Source organism: Perca fluviatilis, chromosome 8 (assembly GCF_010015445.1).
Source record: "Perca fluviatilis chromosome 8, GENO_Pfluv_1.0, whole genome shotgun sequence".
In the NCBI taxonomy this organism is placed as follows: Eukaryota; Metazoa; Chordata; class Actinopteri; order Perciformes; family Percidae; genus Perca; species Perca fluviatilis.
The window spans coordinates 9,186,838-9,207,008 of record NC_053119.1 but is presented as its reverse complement, the minus strand read 5'-3'; the positions used below and the strand labels follow the sequence as shown (position 1 = coordinate 9,207,008).

At 39.8% G+C, this 20,171-nt stretch overlaps 1 protein-coding gene across 4 annotated transcripts in view; it reads right to left on the bottom strand.

The window, feature by feature from the left end:
- The window catches only part of LOC120563401 (copine-8-like), a 74,338-nt gene that overhangs the window by 24,814 nt on the left and 29,353 nt on the right, over nt 1–20,171 (bottom strand). For all 4 annotated transcript variants that reach the window (XM_039807559.1, XM_039807561.1, XM_039807560.1 and 1 more), the window contains 2 exons: nt 10,394–10,433; nt 4,066–4,142 (listed from right to left, as the gene is read on the bottom strand). In XM_039807559.1, coding sequence (XP_039663493.1) covers nt 4,066–4,142; nt 10,394–10,433 — 117 coding nt within the window. The remainder of the gene's footprint in view (nt 1–4,065; nt 4,143–10,393; nt 10,434–20,171) is intronic.

Here is a 20,171-nt window from a genome sequence, read left to right as displayed (position 1 = left end):
CTGGTGAAGCGTAATATTCAGCCAATAAAGCCAAGGGAGACTGACCACTAAAAATAGACCAAATGAATGCCACAGACCGCGGGCCTGATGCAGAACAAGGAACTGGGAGAGATAATTTCATTTGGCTAAGCGCTGTCCAGTACAATAAGAGATGTGGAGAAACCGATGGCAAATTGAAGCGAGGCTTTGATACCCCCGTCACCTGAGACTCACCGCCGTCCTTTGATGCACGGGGAACCATTCAGTGAAATTAATTCACTGTACGAGCAGAGAGAGTGCTCAGCAAGGGGGAAGATGGGGAAGTGGCTGATAGATGGGGGAACAAGAAAGAGATGGACAGAGAAGAGGAAGAACAGAGTCAGAAAGACGGAGGAGCGGATGAGAGGCTGTTGAGTGAAGGGAGAGGCTGAATACATCAGAACGTGGTTTCCACTGAAATGGGATTTAGACTGCAATACCCATGTGTGCTGATAATTGATATCTTCTTTGTAACAAAGCTTATATATCTCATATTCTAGATTAATAAGCCAGCAAGTTGAAGAAATAACAAACCCGCACCATACTCAAAATTGTCACAGTTTGAGATTTCAAAATGAGGACCCAAAAGCAGGAGACCAGTCAGGCAGGTTGGCAGGACAAAAAGCGAGCTTTAATAAACATAAGGCTGAATCCAAAAAAACAAGAAAACTAGAAACACTTGACGCTAGAAGATACACTGAGCCAGGAACAAACACAGACAATCTAACACTGTTTTTTTTATGGATGTGTACTTGTGAATACACATAGTGATTTCTTCACTTGTTAATTGTCTGGTTTGCTTTGATACGCAAGTGGTCCTATTTCCCAGTCTGGATGAATGCCAATGTTCCAGAAAAGCAGTTCACTATTTACTACTAAAAATGTAAAAGTCACAATGGTAAGAAAGTGATTTAAAGAGTCCTAAAATTGCACCTGGATACATGATCTGCCAAAAGCTTTGTCAGTGAGGGTCACCCAAAAGCAGCAACTAAACAAAGTTAATGACAGATTTCTGTGACACAGACTGTACTGTGAAATGACCTTTTAGTCACTAAAGTTCATATATATATATATATATATATATATATATATATAATACAGATTCATTGTACACAAACCGTGACATAATGTTTTTTGTTTTTTCGTCTTTGTTGCTCTTTAGTTTTGTGATGTGCCACCACTCGACTGAGCAGAAGTGTGATGCTTTTGACTTACAGTAAAATGTGTTTTTTTTTGGTTTCACTTGGAGGCAGCGGAGGGAGTACAAACACACACACACACACACACACACACACACACACAAGCATTACTAAATAATAAAGACTATCTAAAAACATCTCCACATCTAAAAACGGATCAAAAATAAAACATGCGGGTATGCACAGACACAACAAACACACACACACAACAAATGAATGAGTGCAGGCCGAGGTGATTACATAACTCTGCGACATCAACACATTTTTACATCATATTTCTTGTGTCATTCTTCAGCAGGCCCATTCATTGATTCCACATGCACGCACGCGCACACACACACGCACACACACACACACACACACACACACACACACACAGTGGACACTGGAGGACAGGGGATGAGGCGAGGGTCAGACTACTGATGGCTCGCTGCCTCAGGAGGAAAACAAAAGCAACAACAAATTGTTCTCTTCAGTAAGTTGAAAAAGATGCTGCAGTTCTGCTGTGTGAGAAAGAGAGCTGAGATAATATAAGACACTCCATATTATGGGTTGTGCTTTAATAAAGATTTCTCTGTTTTATTTTGGAGAACTTGGGCCATGTCTTATGAGGAGCCTTTGATGGGTTTAAGAGTAAAATGTCTCCCCTCAGAAAGTGTATTTGTTGTGTGTGAGCAATAACTTTTCTTGGTGTGGATGAAGTTTGCTAATAGAGTGATTTTTTTCTAAAATCAGGTTGCATTCTTTACAAAATGTCAAAGTTTTATGGGTTCCTTTTTATTTTTGGGATGATGGTTATGCAGTATTCTCACATTGCCAGACCTTCCTCCACAGCGCTGCAGAGGAGCGTCTGGCTAGTCCACACAGCATTCCGGGGTAGGGAGAAAAATGTGCTCTGGTTTATTGGGAATTTTCGTTAAACCAATCACCATCGTCTTAGGCGGTGCTAAGCGCCAAGCGGAGCCACGGTGCCGCTGCAAAATAGCCTCGGGAAGGAACTTGTTTTGGTGGAACATGTGAACGTTCAAAAGTTGTTTTAGTCGTGCAACAGAAAGCTCAGATTGGACAGATAGTCTAGCTAGCTGTCTGGATTTACCCTGCAGAGATCTGAGGAGCAGTTAACCATAGTCCTCAGAAATCCACCGGAGTTTAGAATTACAACACAAAGAAAGCGGACGTCTGAAAAGAGTGACATTTGGCGGACATTCCGCCGGATGTCACTCTTTGTCACGAGAGCAATCCCGGAAGAGGAACGTCGTGGATATAGACTAGGTATGCAGTAATTACAGTATAGTTTTATTAGTTGTCTTATGTTTTTATTATTTTTATTGTCTTTTGTATATTTGATTGTTTTCATGTTTTTTTATTTCTACTATTATATAATATTATATATATGTTAATTATATATCTCTATACTTGAATTGTTTTACTGTTTTATTCTTTATATTGTTACATTTTCAGTCACCTGTAAAGCTTTTTGAACTGCACTAACCTGTATGAAACACATACATACAAACACATATTTACCTGACATTTTTCTATAAAAACCCTCACTATTTAATCATGTCTTAACACAGACAACTGTATAGGACTTTTGATTAAACACAATACAACACAACATTATCAAAACTATTAAAATCAGGTTTCATATCAGGCGACGTCATCTCAGAGACTAAGTAAACGGGGCGGCTGTGGCTAAGTGGTAGAGAGGTCGCCTGCCAATTGGAAGGTTGGTGGTTCGATCCCTGACCCTGCAGTTCCATGCCGAAGTGTCCTTGGGCAAGACACTGAATGTGTGTGAATGTTTATCTGATGAGCAGGTGGCACCTTGTACAGCAGCCTCGGCCACAGTGTGTGAATGGTTCCTGTACTATGTTAAAGCGCTTTGACTAGTCGTTAAGACTAGAAAAGCGCTATATAAAAACAATCCATTTACATTTATACATGACTGAGAAGACCAAGCCTTTGGTGCCCACTTTTTGTGACACTGTAGTTTTTGATACTACTGACAGTTCGGTCAGTATTGAGAAATGATTGATATTTGACTCTCACCCCTACTCTAAGTAATCTTTAATTGTGTATCAGCAAACCTTATGTTGATGACATTTGCATTTCTGTGTACAATACATGTCTTTGTCTCTTCAAGATTTTTCTGGAATTTTTCTCAATATTAGATAGTTGATATTAGAGTGATTGGAAAAATGATGGGAAGAGTGAAAGGGGAATTCCTGTGCACTAGAAGGTGTCTCTAAACTTAGAATAACCACACAAAGAGCCACAAAAGTGAAATATTTCATGAACTGGCTACAGGTTTAACTATTTTGTTATACTAGAGAGCAAAAATCTGACATTTATTCAGATTATTTCTTAAGGCTTCAGTTGAGGCTTCAGTTCAGTTTAGGTTTATAAATGGAGCTGGGAGCTCACCACTGACATCTTCCCTTTGGGTGAACTGTCCCTTTTCACTACACGCTGTTTACCATCCCGACATGTTTACAGTCTGTCATTAGGCCTGCTGCTGTTTAACTATTCATCTCATTTGGCTGATGGAGACAGTGTACGCTTTCATCAACATCTTGGCTTGTTTTCATGCCCCTGCTCTGCTTCCCTTCAAAGCAAGTGATCTTAAAATGACATGCTGATTTTCAATTCACACCACTGAATGGAACTGAATCTAAAATCGGAACCTAAGCCCAAACTGCTTTTTGTTGCCCCTAACGACAGTGGCTCTCTGCTTAGAGTAATGCAATACAAGCCTTTTTCCCATTCGCTTTCAATTATGAGTGTCTAATTAAAATAGCAGTGAGTGTGTTTGTTTGTTTTCCTCTGTGCATGATATACTACTTACATCAAAGGTTTTTCCAAGCGGCTTCCCAGGGAGCCGACTATCTCGCCCAGCGTACAGAACGCCTGGCCCAGGAAGTCCTAAATGTGTGAAAAAATAAACACAGAAATAAAGAAACATTTAGAGGTGGAAGAGCTGGGAGAAACATTCATTAAGATCTTTATATATATACACACATATATACATATACTGTATATATTTCTTCATTTAGCATATAAGGTTGATTCAAACACACAAAAACAGCTAAAAGTAGGGTTCCCATAATGGAAACTCAAAATGTTTCATATTAAATTAATTAATAAGACATTACATATAGCTATGAAATTGTAAAATAATATTGGTTTCTGCTCATTCTCATAAGTGAATCATTTGTATTTAATTCCAGCAGTTTTATTTCAAAATTCTAACAACTTTTTATTTAATATTTTGCCACTTACAGCTGAAATGATTAGTCAGTTAGTCAATTAATCGATCGAAAGATAGTTACTCATCGACTGTTTTCACATTTTGTTAATCATTTCGGTCAACATTCTCTGGTTCCAGGTTTTCAGATGTGATGATTTGATTCTTTTCTTTGTCAAATATGATAGTAAACTCAATATTCTTAGGTTTTGTTCTGTTGGTTGGATAAATCAATCAACAGTCATCTTGGGCTCTGAGAAATTACAAGGGATATTTTTCACAATTTTCTGACATTTTATAAACAAAATTATTTATTGATTAATTAATCACTTAATTAACCTTTAATGAAAATAATTGTTACTTGCAGCTATTCTGCCACTTTTTATCACAATATCTTCGTCAATCAAGACAAACAGCAGTGAGCCAGTTATGTGATTATCAAATGACCATGATACAGATCAACAGGGACAGAAACAAAGAGAAAGCTGTTTATTAAACCTACACTGTGTAATTTAATTTTGAGTTGCTTCTTAGCAAAAAACCCTTTGTTCTTTCACAAATATGTGATCATTCATGTGCAATTACTTCCACCATCTAATCAAAGTATTCTCGTAAGCGTAGAATCTGCCATTTAGAATCATTCAGAATACATATGGGTGAGTTGCTCGAATGACGGCTGGCATGTTGCGCCTCCATCTTTAAAATACATTAGCCAAAGAAGGACATCTTTACGGTGGCCCTGAAGTGCAAATCACAACAGCAAATATCATATATATCAAATCATAAAACACAATGGCAAATAGGAAAACAAAACGGCAAATAGGAAAACACTTCAACAAATCATAAACAGCATTAACTTCTACCGGAAAAGGTCATTGCTGTCGTGTTTTCCTATTTGCCGTTGTGTTTTAGGATTTGCTGTTGCGTTTTTCTATTTGCTGTTGTGATTTGCACTTCAGGGCCACAGTACATACCTCCGCCTTTCACCCTTTTACACTCAGTGGCACCCCGCACCGTGACGAATGCCAGGGGGATATTACTCGCCAGGGAAGCGAAAAAGAGAATTAAAACGACAACGCGACAGGCAAAGCAACAAGACCAAAGTTAATATTGGAGTGGCTAGAACAGCTGCGTGTAAACGATGGAGATACTAAGAGCTAATTTCAGGTTCGGCCACCGTAGCAGTTAAAACGCATTTGGAATGGAAAGTATCTAGAAAGTAATATTCAGTTGGTTGTCATATACAATTTCAGCGCTAGATGGGAGAAATTCTTACAAAATGTAGCTTTAAAGATGTGCATTATGTGCAATTTATGCACATAATGTGAACACTACAGAGGCATACAGAACACAAAAAATAAGTCTTGGAATAATAGCTAGTTGTATAAGTATTTCAAGTTCTTCATGGTCTGAGTTCAATGTTTGTCTTGTAACAAAGAGTCATATTGTTGGCTTTCTTTCTCTTTTTCATATATATATATATATATATATATATATATATATATATATATATATATATATATATTTCCTATATTTTGCACATTGCAGCAGGTCCCGTGTCCTTGTTGATCACTGTAGGGTGACGATAAGACAGAATTCAGTTTGGGGAGGAAGAGCCTTTGGCAGCAAGAAGAGCAAAGAGCAGAGATAGAAGAGGGGGGTATAAAAGTCTGTTTACAACAGGCAAGGAGGGTTTGTTCACGCACTGCTACTGAGGCCTCCCCCACAAGATTGTGTGTGCATGTGTGCGTTAGTAAGCGTGCATGTACAGTCAGTCAGTGTGTGTGTGTGTGTGTAAAAGTGCTTGACAGATGAGCCGTGTTGAGTCCGGCGGGCAGAAAGCTGCTCTAAAGATCTTTGCGGGTGCTGAGCAAATTTTTCCCCATGCCGAGGTCTCGAAACAAAAGGAGATGACAAAAATGCTCTGGCCTTTCCATAAGAAATGTGCTGCTAGCTAGCAGCCCCATCCCAGCGCCTGCTACGCCTCAGATATCTCAGACCAGAGGCTAAGGGGGCCTCACATTAACAGGCTCAGTGGTGGCAGGAAAAAAAATGGAGGTTAGAAGGGTATCTCTAGTAAAAAAAAGATCACAGATAAATCCCACAAGTCTTAGATTCCTTCTTGAAGTTTAACATGTTTTGGTATGGAGTGTGTGCAGGGTTACCATTCATTAAAATGTAATCATCAGTCATAATTGACAAAAATATGACTCATAGTGCCTATATATATATATATATATATATATATATATATATATATATATATATATATATATATCCCACCCATTGATATAAATATCTCAAAACAATAAAAACTAAATATATAAAATGCCCAGAATATCTCAAATAAAAAAAAGTACAGTTAAAATGTTAAAGATTGTACATTACAAAAAAAAATGTGCATACAACCCAAAAACTTAAAATCTCAGAGATCACATCAAACACTTGTTTTTCAGTCAGACCAAAAGCTATAATAGAAAGTAGTCCCTTGGAAATCACTGTAGCTGTTGAAGCACACTGTCAAATTCTGTTTTTGTCAGAGTCTGCGTTTCGCAAACATTTAGGTGGTGAGGACTAAAATCCAAACCACCAACAGTCATAATATTGAAATAGAACCAGTGTTGACAAATACCAGAACATCCTTTTAAGACCAAACCTTCTTTTGGCTTGTAAACCCCCTAAAATGAGCCGTTTCTGTTGCTACCCCGCATTACAGGATGCATAAAGCATGGGTATCTCTAAACTTCTCAGATTTCCTTCTAAAAAGGGAGGTAAATATTCAACATTTCAAAAAGGAAAAAAAGGACAAGATATGCTTAAAAACAATTAAGTTTGTGTAGCATCATCTCACAACCCCTTACATTTATCTTCAGATCCCTTAGAGGGGTCCTGACCCCAGATTGGAAATTACTGTTTAAAGTCCAGTGATGCCCTGGGCTCAAGTCTGGTGAAGTCTTTTTTGCCTCACATTTTGAACAGTCTATCAAAAATGAAAATGGCACAAAACCTTGTAATAGGTTGTTTTACATACATGTGCTTTTACAGCATTTAATAAGGGGAATACAAGTTTGCAGTAAAACCCTGATTGCTTTCAAATAGTCGTGAGGGAACACACAACCAGTTAATTTAATTAGTGCCTGCAAACAAAGAAGATACTTCTCTGCCTGGATTCATTTGCTAACCATCAAGTTTAAAATAATGAATGAAGACTTTGAAATTAGATTAGTGTTTGTAGGAAGGATATTGGTATATTTTACCACCAAAATAAAAAATAAAGGATTGTGCACAGGGCCGTAACAAGCATCTGTCAGAATAAAAATGCAACATCCACTTCATCTACAACAACAAGATACACAGCCCTAAATTAGATTGTACTGTATGCTCTGTCTTTGCATATATTCCCCTGCAGCCATATCTGCACAAGGTATGAAAACCATATGGCACAGGAAAACATCTGCTGTGAAGGAAAGAGGAAGAAATCCTCAACTGCTGCCATTAATGCTGCCAAGAAAGATACTGTACTTTCCCCCCTCTAGTTTCTGTTATTTAAAGCGACTGGGGATTGACTGTGCCTTGACAATGGAGCCATCACTGCGTGCCAGATCTCCAATCCCACACATCCACAGCGACGACAGGGCGCATCCAAGCGTCCTCAGCCTTCATGTTGCGAGGGAGTCGCTAGGCTCACATTGCTCAGCGCTCTCAGTAGAAGCCCGGGGGCACGCTGGGGTTGAGGCTGAGGAAAAGAACTGCCTGCAGTTGGCAATGAGTATGAAGCCGGGTAATAGGAAGAGGGCTGGGGGTGGAGATAGAGCCCAGGTTATAGACAGAACTGGAGCAGGGTGCTGCTGGGGCTTCTGGGTGCACTGGAAGTGAAGGATGGAGCTAAAGGGCAGTACAATCGGAAGTTACAGGTTTTAAATCAAGATGGCTTGACCAAGACAGGCTTGCTGAATAGTGTTTGGGAGTAACTTTAACCTGCAATCCATCAGCAGCAGTGGCAGGAGGGCAGGAGGGCATGCAGGCCGTTTGCACAACTGCAAACTGCAAGCTGACATAATCTCATTGCTTTATTAAAGACACTTGTCTCTAACATTTATGTGTTTTAGACTTGAAAAAAGCCTGTCAAATTGTAGATGTTCACTTCCATTTCCTACCTGATGGTGTTTAATTTTCTTATTTATACCTTTTTTGATTGATTTATACCTTTTACGATTGACGCCAAGGTGCTCTTGGCAGTGCCGAGGAATCTCTCGAGCTACCAGTCCACAATCCATACAGGGACTTGAATCAGCAACCCACCTCCTCCCAACCCAACTCCCTACGGACTGAGCTACTGCCAACCCTCAAAGTTTGACGAGCTATCTATCACTCTTGAAGTCAGTGCTGAAAGCCCAGAGCTACAAAATGTTTTTATTCCAATGTCCCCTCTTTGTTAAATTAAAAAGGCACCTATTTTAACCAGATTAGTGGATTAGCTGATGATGAAATCGACATAAAATGAACCAACAAGTCATTGATTTAGTCAAGCATCTCTTGGAGCAAATCCATTCATTAATTTGCGCCTAAAACATTTAGCAAGAAACCTAAAAAGAAAAACATAACTTGTAAATGGCTAAATTGCATAGAGATATTTAATCAAACATATATAATGGAGAAATTGTCATACTCCCTCAGAGTACACCAAGATAAATGTACACGTCTGGTCACGATGTATTGAGTTCATTAGACCCTAGTCTACATCCATGACGTTCCACTCCAGGATTGCTCTGTTGCCAACAGATATTCCGCCGGATTTCACTCATTTAGGCCGGATATCACTCATTTAGGCCAGATATACGTTTCCTTGGGCTTTCTTTGTGTTTTCTTTGCATTTTAAACTCCGGTGGATTTCTGAGGACTATGGTTAACTGCTCAGATCTCTGCAGGGTAAATCCAGACAGCTAGCTAGACTATCTGTCCAATCTGAGTTTTCTGTTGCACGACTAAAACAACTTTTGAACGTTCACATGTTCCACCAAAACAAGTTCCCTCCCGAGGCTATTTTGCAGAGGCGCCATTGCTCCGTACGGCGCTTAGCGCCGCCCAAGACGGTTGTGATTGGTTAAAAGAAATGCCAATAACCCAGAGCGCGTTTTTCTCCCATCCCGGAATGCTGTGTGGACTAGCCAGACCTTCCTTCCACAGGGCTGTGGAGGAAGGTCTGGCAACGTGAGACTAATTAGACGCTGATGACATGACTTTACATGATACAAAATTACTACTGTAAAAGAAAATTATAAAAGATCCTATGCGACAACAGAGATGGCTGTCTTGATGATGGAATGTAAAGGAAACTGTGCTGTGAGTTTAGATGTTTTTGTTCTTCTTTTTCTCCTTTTAAAATGTATTTATGTATTTTTTTTTCCATTTAATATATACTGTAATTGTCAATAAAGGGCAAGAGTATTTTCATTTATTATTCAGTATTTCAAGTCATTCATTGAGAAAAGACAAAAAAAAAAAGTAAAGTAAAGTAAAGTTGTTATTTCTTTAAAGCTTGCTATTAGTGCTATTAGTTCTTATTCTGACAGCTTTTCAAAAAGTTAACCACTCTACCTCCACACCTGTAGTTAACAGTTACCAGTTAATAATTCAAAGTTTCATATCTTATTGTCTTGCACTACTGCTAACAAACACAGAAAGCACACAGGTCAGAAGGATTTTACTGAGACAGAAACTGTGGTGTAAAAACCCTCTGAATGTCTTTGGTATGGGCCAGAAAGGTATTTTCTCCAGGAGAGTTTCAAGGCCAACACAATTGTTCCTGTTACGCCATTCTTACCTCTGACATTCTGATTCATATCAGGCTGCTATTGTACTGGAAGGGTAAACATTTGGCTGTATAATATCTCCATGAATGAACAGCTGAGGTGAAGGAGACACTCACGTGTTTAGAGAGGTTGTCGCTCTTGCAGTCTAAATCATACCTGCAGAGAAGAGAAAAGAAGAGATGAAAGGCTTGAGCAGCAGGTCTGTGGCTGCCAAAACACAAATTAGTAGTCAATGACAGAAGCTTTTCTCCCTCATCAACTGCCATTAATGCAAGGCACTCGTCCGCTAATCACTGCAAAGAAGCTGTTCAGGATTAAAGTAGGCTCGTGATTACGGCACCGAAAGCTTTAGTGACCGAATTTAATGCATGAGGCTACAACAATATTAGGCCTGAGCATCGTTAATGGCTGTCTTTACACTTTACCAAGCAAATCAATATATATATATATATATATATATATATATATATATATAGTATATTATATAAAAAATATATAAATAATTATAAGACATATAAAGAATAATTAAAGAGAGCTATCACTGGAAAATGACAGATTTAAATATTGCATGGCATTGTATATGTCATTGTTATAATAATTAAAGGTGGACAAAAGATACATCAAAGAAGTACTCCCTGCAAAGGATAAGCATATATAGATGGATGGATGGATGGACATCCAGGAGGTTATTCCAAGTATGTACTTCAGGGATGTCTATTACAGTATTCTTTGCACTATTTTTAGCACAGCACAACCAGACCACAACCCTGGATATACAGTTTTTTTTACTTGTATAAAGATACTGTAAATATAACGGTGATTGGCTGAGTCCGTCAAAATTTTTCTTCTACTTTTGGCCGATTTTTGTTATTTGCCTACGAGTGAGAGCCGCTGCTCAGGAACAGACTTGTTCAGCGAGCTAACCTATTAGCACAAAAAGCCAGCAACAAGGCCGCCCGGATAGCTCAGTTGGTAGAGTGGGTGCCCATACATAAAGGTTTAATCCTTAAAGGTGCAATATGTAATATTGTATGTAATACTGGCAGCTAGCGGTTAAAATAGTTACTGCACTACCAATTCAAAATACTGGAGAGTCGTTTCCCCCGCCCCCTCCTGCCCAGACTCGAAGTTCACGGGGGTTGCCAGGCTGAGACTAGTGGTGGGCAGATCGAGGCTTCGTGAAACAATGAAACCTTGAAGCAAATGTGCCATATTGTGCCATATTGTGCCATATTGTGCCAAATGTGCCATATTGTGTCGAGGCTTCGAAACAATCCGACACCCGTCTCAACGATGACACCTAGTGGTCACTTGCAGGTGTTGATCTGAAACAACCTTGACAACGAGCCATTAAAAAAAAAAATTATTGTAATTTTCTAATATGTGAAGCTTGTAAGGCTTGTAGGCTCCTCACTGTGCATAATGTTATTTTGGTCATGAAAAATGAATAGGCTATTATAAAAGAAATCAAGCCACAATGTCTCACTTTTTTATAGATTTTTATTCAAAAATAATTTCTCTGCTGTGGAAGGACTTAGCCTACTTCTTTTTTTACAGATAATTTCTCCAGCCTTTGAAAAAGTCCTCTCATAAGGGACACTTGTTGCTGGCATGCAAAGATATTTTTTTTAGCAAGGACATACAAATGAGGAAAGATTACTGCTCTCTCTTTCCAGTAAGTTAGGGGATCATGAGTTCTGGGCATAAACGCATAGTTGAGGTATTTTTTCACTTCCACTGTGGCATCAGCTGTAGCATTGTGTATCATCTTGGTTTCACGGATACGATCATCAAAGCGGTCCCATAAACTGTCCTGTGTTTCTACTGGTGTTGATGTTGAATATGATGGGCCTGATGTCGACATTTGTGGCTCTGAATGAAAATGAAAACGGAGCTTCCATTTTTATCTATCTATATATGTATCTATCTATTAATGTGTCACTGTATGTATACTCTGTCTGTCTCTAGCCTATCAGTCAATGTGTACATTTAAATGTAAGCCTAAATATAACTAAACAAATCGCACTATAAATGTCACTATCACCAAAAATCCGCAAGCTCAAAATGAAACTCCTCTCACAAAAACCCAAGAGGTCAAGCTGTATTGACTTCACTTTATACAGATGTGCGATTGTGTGATATGTTCCAGACCCTGTCAATCAAACTCTAATTCAGTGGACCATACCACCTGTCGAAACACTTGTGAAACACTCCGAAGCTTCATTTAGCTGTAGTCACGTGACATGGGTGTTTTGAATCACGCTTCGGATCAGTGTTTCGAAACATCTGCGCTTCGGGATCTCAACAAAGCTTCGGAACGTAAGTTTCGCGTCAGCCATCCCTAGCTGAGACCGCAGCATTCACAACAATGTTGCTAGACGCTTTTCTCACAAAGCCAGACATTACTCCACAGCACAGCAGAGTAGCTAACGTTAGATGCTAGTTTCACATAGCCAGACATTACTCCACAGCACAGCAGAGTAGCTAACGTTAGATGCTAGTTTCACATAGCCAGACATTACTCCACAGCACAGCGGAGTCTTTTATATATGTCAATGAGAGGAGTGGCTAACGTTAGATGCTGGCTATATTGAAAAAAGCCCGTGCTCACGCGGAGCTCTGTAACCAACTGACAGACACACTTTTTCGGCTTAAAATTACAGTATGAACCGCTAAAAACACAACAACCTCACCGTCTTCTCCACATGCCAGTCAGGCACACTTCCTCGGCTTAGAATTACAATACGAAACGCTAAATATACCACTACCTTGCCGACGGAACACACTTCATTGGCTTAGAATTACGGCAACAATCGCTAAACACACTGCAAACTCACAGTCCTCTCTTCCCGATTTAAAGCCCCCCTCTCGTGGCTTAAAATAACTCACCGTTGTCGGCTCCAGCCACTGAACTACACGTTGTAAACAGCCATGGGCTGCTTGCCTGGTCCTCCCGGTAACGTTAGCAGTTAACAGGGTTAGCATGGCGGCATTAGCCAGGACCAGTCGGGATCACTTTACTGGCTATGTCTCAATTGTTTTTGCGAGTAACCAACTCGGGTACTCTAGCTATATAATTCAATGTGACTACACAAATGTTGAAATGACATAAAATGCCCGTCCCTAGTGGCTGTGATAAATTAGCCTGAAGCTAATGCTTACCTGTTCAGGAGGAAATAAGCCAATTCTGCGTCCTTTTGGGATCTAAGCTGTCTCCATCTTTCAAATACATCTCCAATATTTACCAGGGGGTTGTTACGTCTCTGGTCACGCAACTGTTAGAAACATGCTGTTTTCTTTTTTTTTAGGTCGGGTAGAATCTATCTCCGTTGATCCTGTTCGTTTGTGTGCTGCTTTCATGGCTGTACTACCGTTACAGCTGTAGCGTGCTGGGTTTACGTTTTTACAGGTATATCTGGCAACCCGGCCTGGCTGTCAAACTGGGCCGTTGATAACAACACACAGGCCAAAACATAAACAGAAATTCCGTCACAGAATGTAAATTTCAAAAAGAAAAAATACTGACATTAGCATTGTTGTCAGAAAAGATAGTATTTCAGTTTAACATGTTTCCTTAATATCTGATGAGGCATTGGTGTCATTTTTTGATTTATTACAGTACAAATATTACATATTGGACCTTTAATGCTGCAGGCCCAGGTTCAACTCCAACCTGTGGCCCTTTGCCACTGTCATTGATAAATAAATAAATGCCCAAAATGTTTTCTTTTTTTTTTTTAAAGCCAGCAACGGCAAAGAGAGACAGCAGGGAAAAACAGTGTGTAAAGCCAGAATACATTAGCCTGGTCATATCGACAAGTGTTAATATAACGATAAGTGTTACTTCCTTGAAGGCGGGTACTCTGTTGAAGTTTAAAACTATCTGCCCAGAGCCACTCTGGATCTACCATAACCAATCGCTAATGTTTGGTTGTGACGTCAGCTTAGCATCGCTAGCGTTCGCCTTAGCCAACTCCTTCACCACTAACGGAGCGAGCTGGAAAATCAAACTGTTCCCGAACCCCGTGGGGAGGAGGGCCCCAACATCATGGCCACCAACACAACTCAGCAAAGATTGTTCTTTCTCGGGCTTTAACTTCTGGATATTCGGCGGCGTTGCCACAACGGACCAATTGGCTTCGCTCGCATCTTTCTCCGCCGCCATTATGGAACTACAACTCAAACTAGCGCACGACCTCAACGTCATCGTTTCTCAGCCACTCCCTCTGTTCGCTGATTAGACCGGTAAAGATGTGGCCGGAGAAAACCCAAGAATAACCCGCAAACCCAGATGGTGTACTGAAGGAAAATGAAAATTGAGCGGAAGTACGTAGGAGGGCGGAGCCAGGCTAAGAATACATACCTGCGCAAATATATCGGCAATCACTGGTTGTTGACCTGTAGGGTGGCCAGTTGGAAATTATAACATATCGCCAAACTCCAAATCTATGTTTAGCTATGTTGAGTTGTAGTTCTATTTGCATCTGCCTTTACATTTGTTCTCAGCAATGTGTGTAAGGAGCTGCTGACAAGCGGAGTACGATTCCTTGTATGTGTCAACATAATTGGCAAATTAAGTTGATTCTGACAGCTGGCAGACAGTCCAAACATATCTAGGAATACAGTAAGCCTAAGCACGATCTCTTGGATGCCACTTTTGATGAAACTTAGAGAATAAAGCATTTCAGTACTCCATTTCAGCCTTTAAATTACATTTGGCAAAATCAAAAAGATATAGCGTTTGATTGCTTGTCTTTGACTACACTTACATAAATTATGCATCTCATCAGCGCATTCTCACATTTTGAAACACTGATCACGCTAACGGAGCCTTCACACCAAATTGCGCAGAACAAAACCATTATTTCTTAGTTTGCTTCTTTGTAGGATTATGTGCTGCACTTCATTTCACACACTACCTCGTAAAAACTGAAAGCGGCATATGGCAATCACTACATAATACATCTGTGGCTGGCAGTATTTGCAGTGGTCTAGTTTTAACAAAACTTGAAACTGAGAAATGATTTACCTAACCGCTGCACTAAAAGAGTGCTGCACCAATTTATCATTGCACTTTTACTGTATTACATTGCCTGAATCACAATGGACAGTTTTAAAAATGGGTTCAGAATCGATGCAGCAGAACCAGAAATATCATCTTTTTTATGCCACACATTATTCTTCCTTGTCAAAACCTGGCGCCTACATAACCCACAATGCAACTCCACCGCAGGCAGCTAGGTATGACATTTTCTCACATATGCAGTAGTACTCCCTGTAAACAGACTTTGGTGTGTAAAAGTGATGAGTTTCCCTTTCAAGCATACACAATTGTCTTTGTACCAAGCTTAAAGTTGCCAATTTAAAAAAGAAAGATATTTTTCTGAAAAGTGACTTCCACCTGACAGGACTGCTAGACTTACAAAATATGAATATATTAGGATTCAACAATCATAGCTTCTCTCCACCTGAGCTACTTGTCCATTTTATGCAGGAACAATCATCCAAAACCACAAGTAACATCATGCAAACCATGTAATCCACTCGCTTCTCCGGAGAGAAATTCATCTTTATACACTTCCCATAACCCGCCACCTTCCTGGGTGTCTCAGGTGTGTGTGTGTGTGTGTGTGTGTGTGTGTGTGTGTGTGTGTGTGTGTGTGTCAATATGCGTGTGTGTGGAGTGTGTGCAGCAGCGTGCAGCGGAGTGTGTTAAAGGGAGAGCCTGAGTGTTTCTTTCAACAGACAGCATGCCATGTACGATAAGGCGCCTGCTGACAAAACTGGGAGATGCTGTGTCCAATACAGTGATGTAACTAATGTTATTCCATAAGAGCAAGGAAACACGCCGCTGTTACGCAACACGCCAAAGGCAAAATGCACAGGTGCGCTTCATGTTCTATTCGCCTCTTGCCTCTGCCACTCCCAAATGTTCATAAATGATTTATGTAATCTTATTTAATAATGAGACCCATAGAGAGAGAGAGAGAGAGAGTGAACGAGAAAAAAAAAACAGAGAGAGAGAGAAAAAAAAAAAAAAAAAGAGAGAGAGAGAGAGAGAGAGAGAGAGAGAGAGAGAGAGGGTGGCGGGAGGGAGAGTTAGGAAAGAAAAACATACTACTGATATATGTACTGATGTCAAGTCAATTTTATCACAAATGTGCCTCAAGGGGCTTCACAATCTGTACATGATACCCACTATGCTTAGAGCCTCAATTCAGATCAGGAGGTCCCCCGAAAAAACCTTTAACAGGGACAAAATTGAAGAAAGAAAGAGCAACAGAGGAGGGATCCTTCTCCCTGGACAGACAGACAGACGTGTGTACAGAATAGACCAACGTAGTAAAATGACAGTACTGACAATCAGTATAACCAAATTATAGATGGATGGTAAACATATATGAAGAATGTATGATGATTTGGCCTTACATGTTCACACCCCCACACAGACAGACACACACACACCAACAAACACACACACTAGAGTATGTGCAGTACATGTCCCACGGCACCTCATGAGTGCACATTTGCTGTGTGTCCGACTGAGTGTGTATGTGTGTGCTTATGGGGATGACATCACTCGGCATCGGCACTGGGCCAGACAGGATTTCTCTTGGTCCTGTGCTGTCTGTCTTGCGGGGGGAGCGGCTGCTCAGAGCTCCATTTGAACTGAGCAATGATGACTAATGATGGCACACAAACAAACGGGGCCAGAGAGGCAAGCAGCTGAAGACACACTTGTTTCAGCTCGCTTTTGTCTCATGTTTGTAATTTGTTTTTTTTAGTCTTTTAATCTTTTACCTTCATTGGTATTGTATTGGTTTTTTGCTTGTTTATTTTCTGTTTTGGATCCTACTGTATTTTAACAAATGTTTATTGTGTGAAGCACTTTGTGACTCTGTCTGTAAAAGGTGCTATATCAAATAAATTATTATTATTATTATTATTAATAAACAACAGACAACAGCACACTGACACTTTATGAAACCCTTTATAAATCCTTCATACCGACTGATACAAGATGCTACACAAATGTTGTATTAGCACTAGTCGGTGCTGTAATTGGTCCTGACAGATTATCTAGAACGTGGTATTTTAACAAAAAATACTGCTATAAAAAGAAAGGGAATGATAAACATCCAATTTGTAGGCCATGTAGGTGTTTCTTTGGAGACTGAATCCACTTATTGTACGTTGCCTTGGACAAAAACGGCTAATGCGAAATGATGGATCATACAAATAATAAAAAATAATGGTCAGATTTTCAGCAATTCTAATAAAAAACATTTGTTTGAAATACATCTAAACCTACATTGGTTTGAGTCATACTTATAACCACAGAAAAGTATGGCAGGATATTGGGTTTAGGCTTCATTGTTTCTGATTTGGCTTTTGGATATTGGTTTTTACTGAATCCTGGATCTATTTGGGTTATGTTATTTTGGCAAGGAGGGGAAACCAAAAATATGGTGAAACAAAAATATCACTATTCTTTTTAGCCGATTTAGACTACAGTACAATAATGATTCATAAATGATGAGGTATTTTATGATTCCATCTGGTTTAAATATTAAACAATACATGTATTCTCAATCTTGTCATGCACAAATGCTGTTTCACACTTGTTGTTACCAATCATTTTATATAAATGCTTCATCACATAAGAGTGGTTTCTTCTATTACATAAAATCATTTCAGTGTAGTAATTTCATTTTAACGTAAAACTGCAGTCCTCTGACCTTATTTAGCCACACTGTTTGGTGTAGATACTATAAAGTGCATGTACATAACCAGCAACATACATGTTTCCAAAAATTGATACGTAAAAACTGAAAAGCATGTTTTTTAATGAATTTAAGGTTCTTTTCAATTTAAAATTGGTTTCAATACAAAATATATCATTGATTACCACTACTCTCAAATATCTTCAATCCAGTGAAATAACAGTAAAATAAGTTCAATCAACTAAACAGCTGTATCCTTCTTTTATTCCTTTTGGGAGGGTATTTCATGTAATGCTTGGAGGTCTGATCCAATTTGCCACACTTGATTAGACAACCATCCAGCCGGGGGGGCTTACACTGGCTTCAGTTAGCATCTCAAGTTTCAATTGAAAAAAAAGGAAAAGCAAAGAGGAGCACTGAACATGGCCGGCAGTGAGATGGGGGTTAACAGAATTTCCAGGCATGGATAGCAGCAGAGGAAGCAAAGTGTGTCGTTGGCTTTGGGGTCTTCGGGTAAAAAGAGCATGGAATGGGTTAGCAGCAGCTATGCTGGCAGTTTGCGGGGAGCTCTGTGCTGTCTGGCTGTGTATGAACGTCCTGGAGGGATGTGAGGCGCTGAGTGGGAGTGAGGGAGGTGGAGGTGATGAAGGGCTGGGGGAGCTGCAGAAGCAACAGTAAAAAGTCTTCAGTACAGAGGCTGAGGAAACTGGTTCTTTAATGAGAAATGTGTTGTGGTGGCAAATTTTATTTTAACCATTTGTTTAATGATATTAACCATTGGTTTAATGATTGTTTTATAACGTCACAAGATTTAGCTTCTTCATGTGTAGATTCAAAAGGCTCCAAGTGAAATAGTTGGCAACCGTGAACTATAGCCCAGTAGAATTATTTAGTTTCACTAGTTTGAACCTTCTCACATTGTTGACTTTTTAGCAGACAAAGTCGAGAAGGCCACAAACCGTATCTCTTTCTGTCTCCTGAGATAAGCAGGTGTTTAGTCTAATGTAGGAGACACTGGAGCAGAATGGAAGGTTGTAAAATCATCTGACTGTCTATGGTATTTTTTAGTGGCAGCATGCTAAAGATATTTGAAGAGGGGTGGCTTAATGGAGTTTCTTCACTATAAGATGTTTAGATTTTTAGGTTTCTAGTTGGGAAAGACATTTTCAGTTGTGCTGCGTGTACCTTTGAAACTTTGTTTTCTCCATTTGCAAATGTAAATAAATACTCAAAGACCAAACTTTGGTTTAATTCTCAAACGGTCATTATTCGTTTTCATTTGATCATTGATATTTCTAAACGCTGCTGCTTCTTAGGAAAACTTCCACCACAGTGTGTTTGCATGTTACAGCTCAGCATGTGTGTGTGTGTGTGTGTGTGTGTGTGTGTGTGTGTGTGTGTGTGTGTTGTGTGTGTGTGTGTGTGAGCAAGCCCTGTTCTCGCTGCAAGTGATCATAGGGCCATCAGCCCAGCAGACAGTAACAGGGCCTGATGCTCACCCACTCACAACGAGCCCAGAGGGAGTAGGCCACCCCCCCCACACACACACACACACACACACACAAAATCCTCTTCCATCCCCATCATCCAATCTCTATCAGTTTTTAACATCTTGCATTATACTCTGGAAAAAGTTTGCACTACATTCATCTAGCACACGGTCACATACAAGCAGATGGTTAAACACACAAACACACACCAACACACATACAAAATATCACACCAATGATTTATACTTTCCCCTGCCAAGCATACAAAAAGCTGAACGGGCATGCTCATATATACAAAAATGGAAACACGCACACAGGCGCACACACACACTCTTAAAAAACCGATGTCAACACACACATATGCTCAGATTCATACACGCACACAAATATTCATCTATACAGTATATCTGAACACATTTATGCTATTCCTAAAGGTATACATGCAGACTTTATCTGACACAGACTGTTTATATGCTTAAATACAATGCACTGCTTACACACACACACGCACGCACGGCATACACAAAGTGCGCACATCCAGGGCTTCCGGCAGGCACACCATATTAATATTAGCTTATAAAGCTGGACAACAATCCAGTGTTTTGTGACACACACACAACCAACAGCTAGCATCTGTCCTTGACCTTCACTGTAACCTCCCACAGCTTGTAAGCAGCATG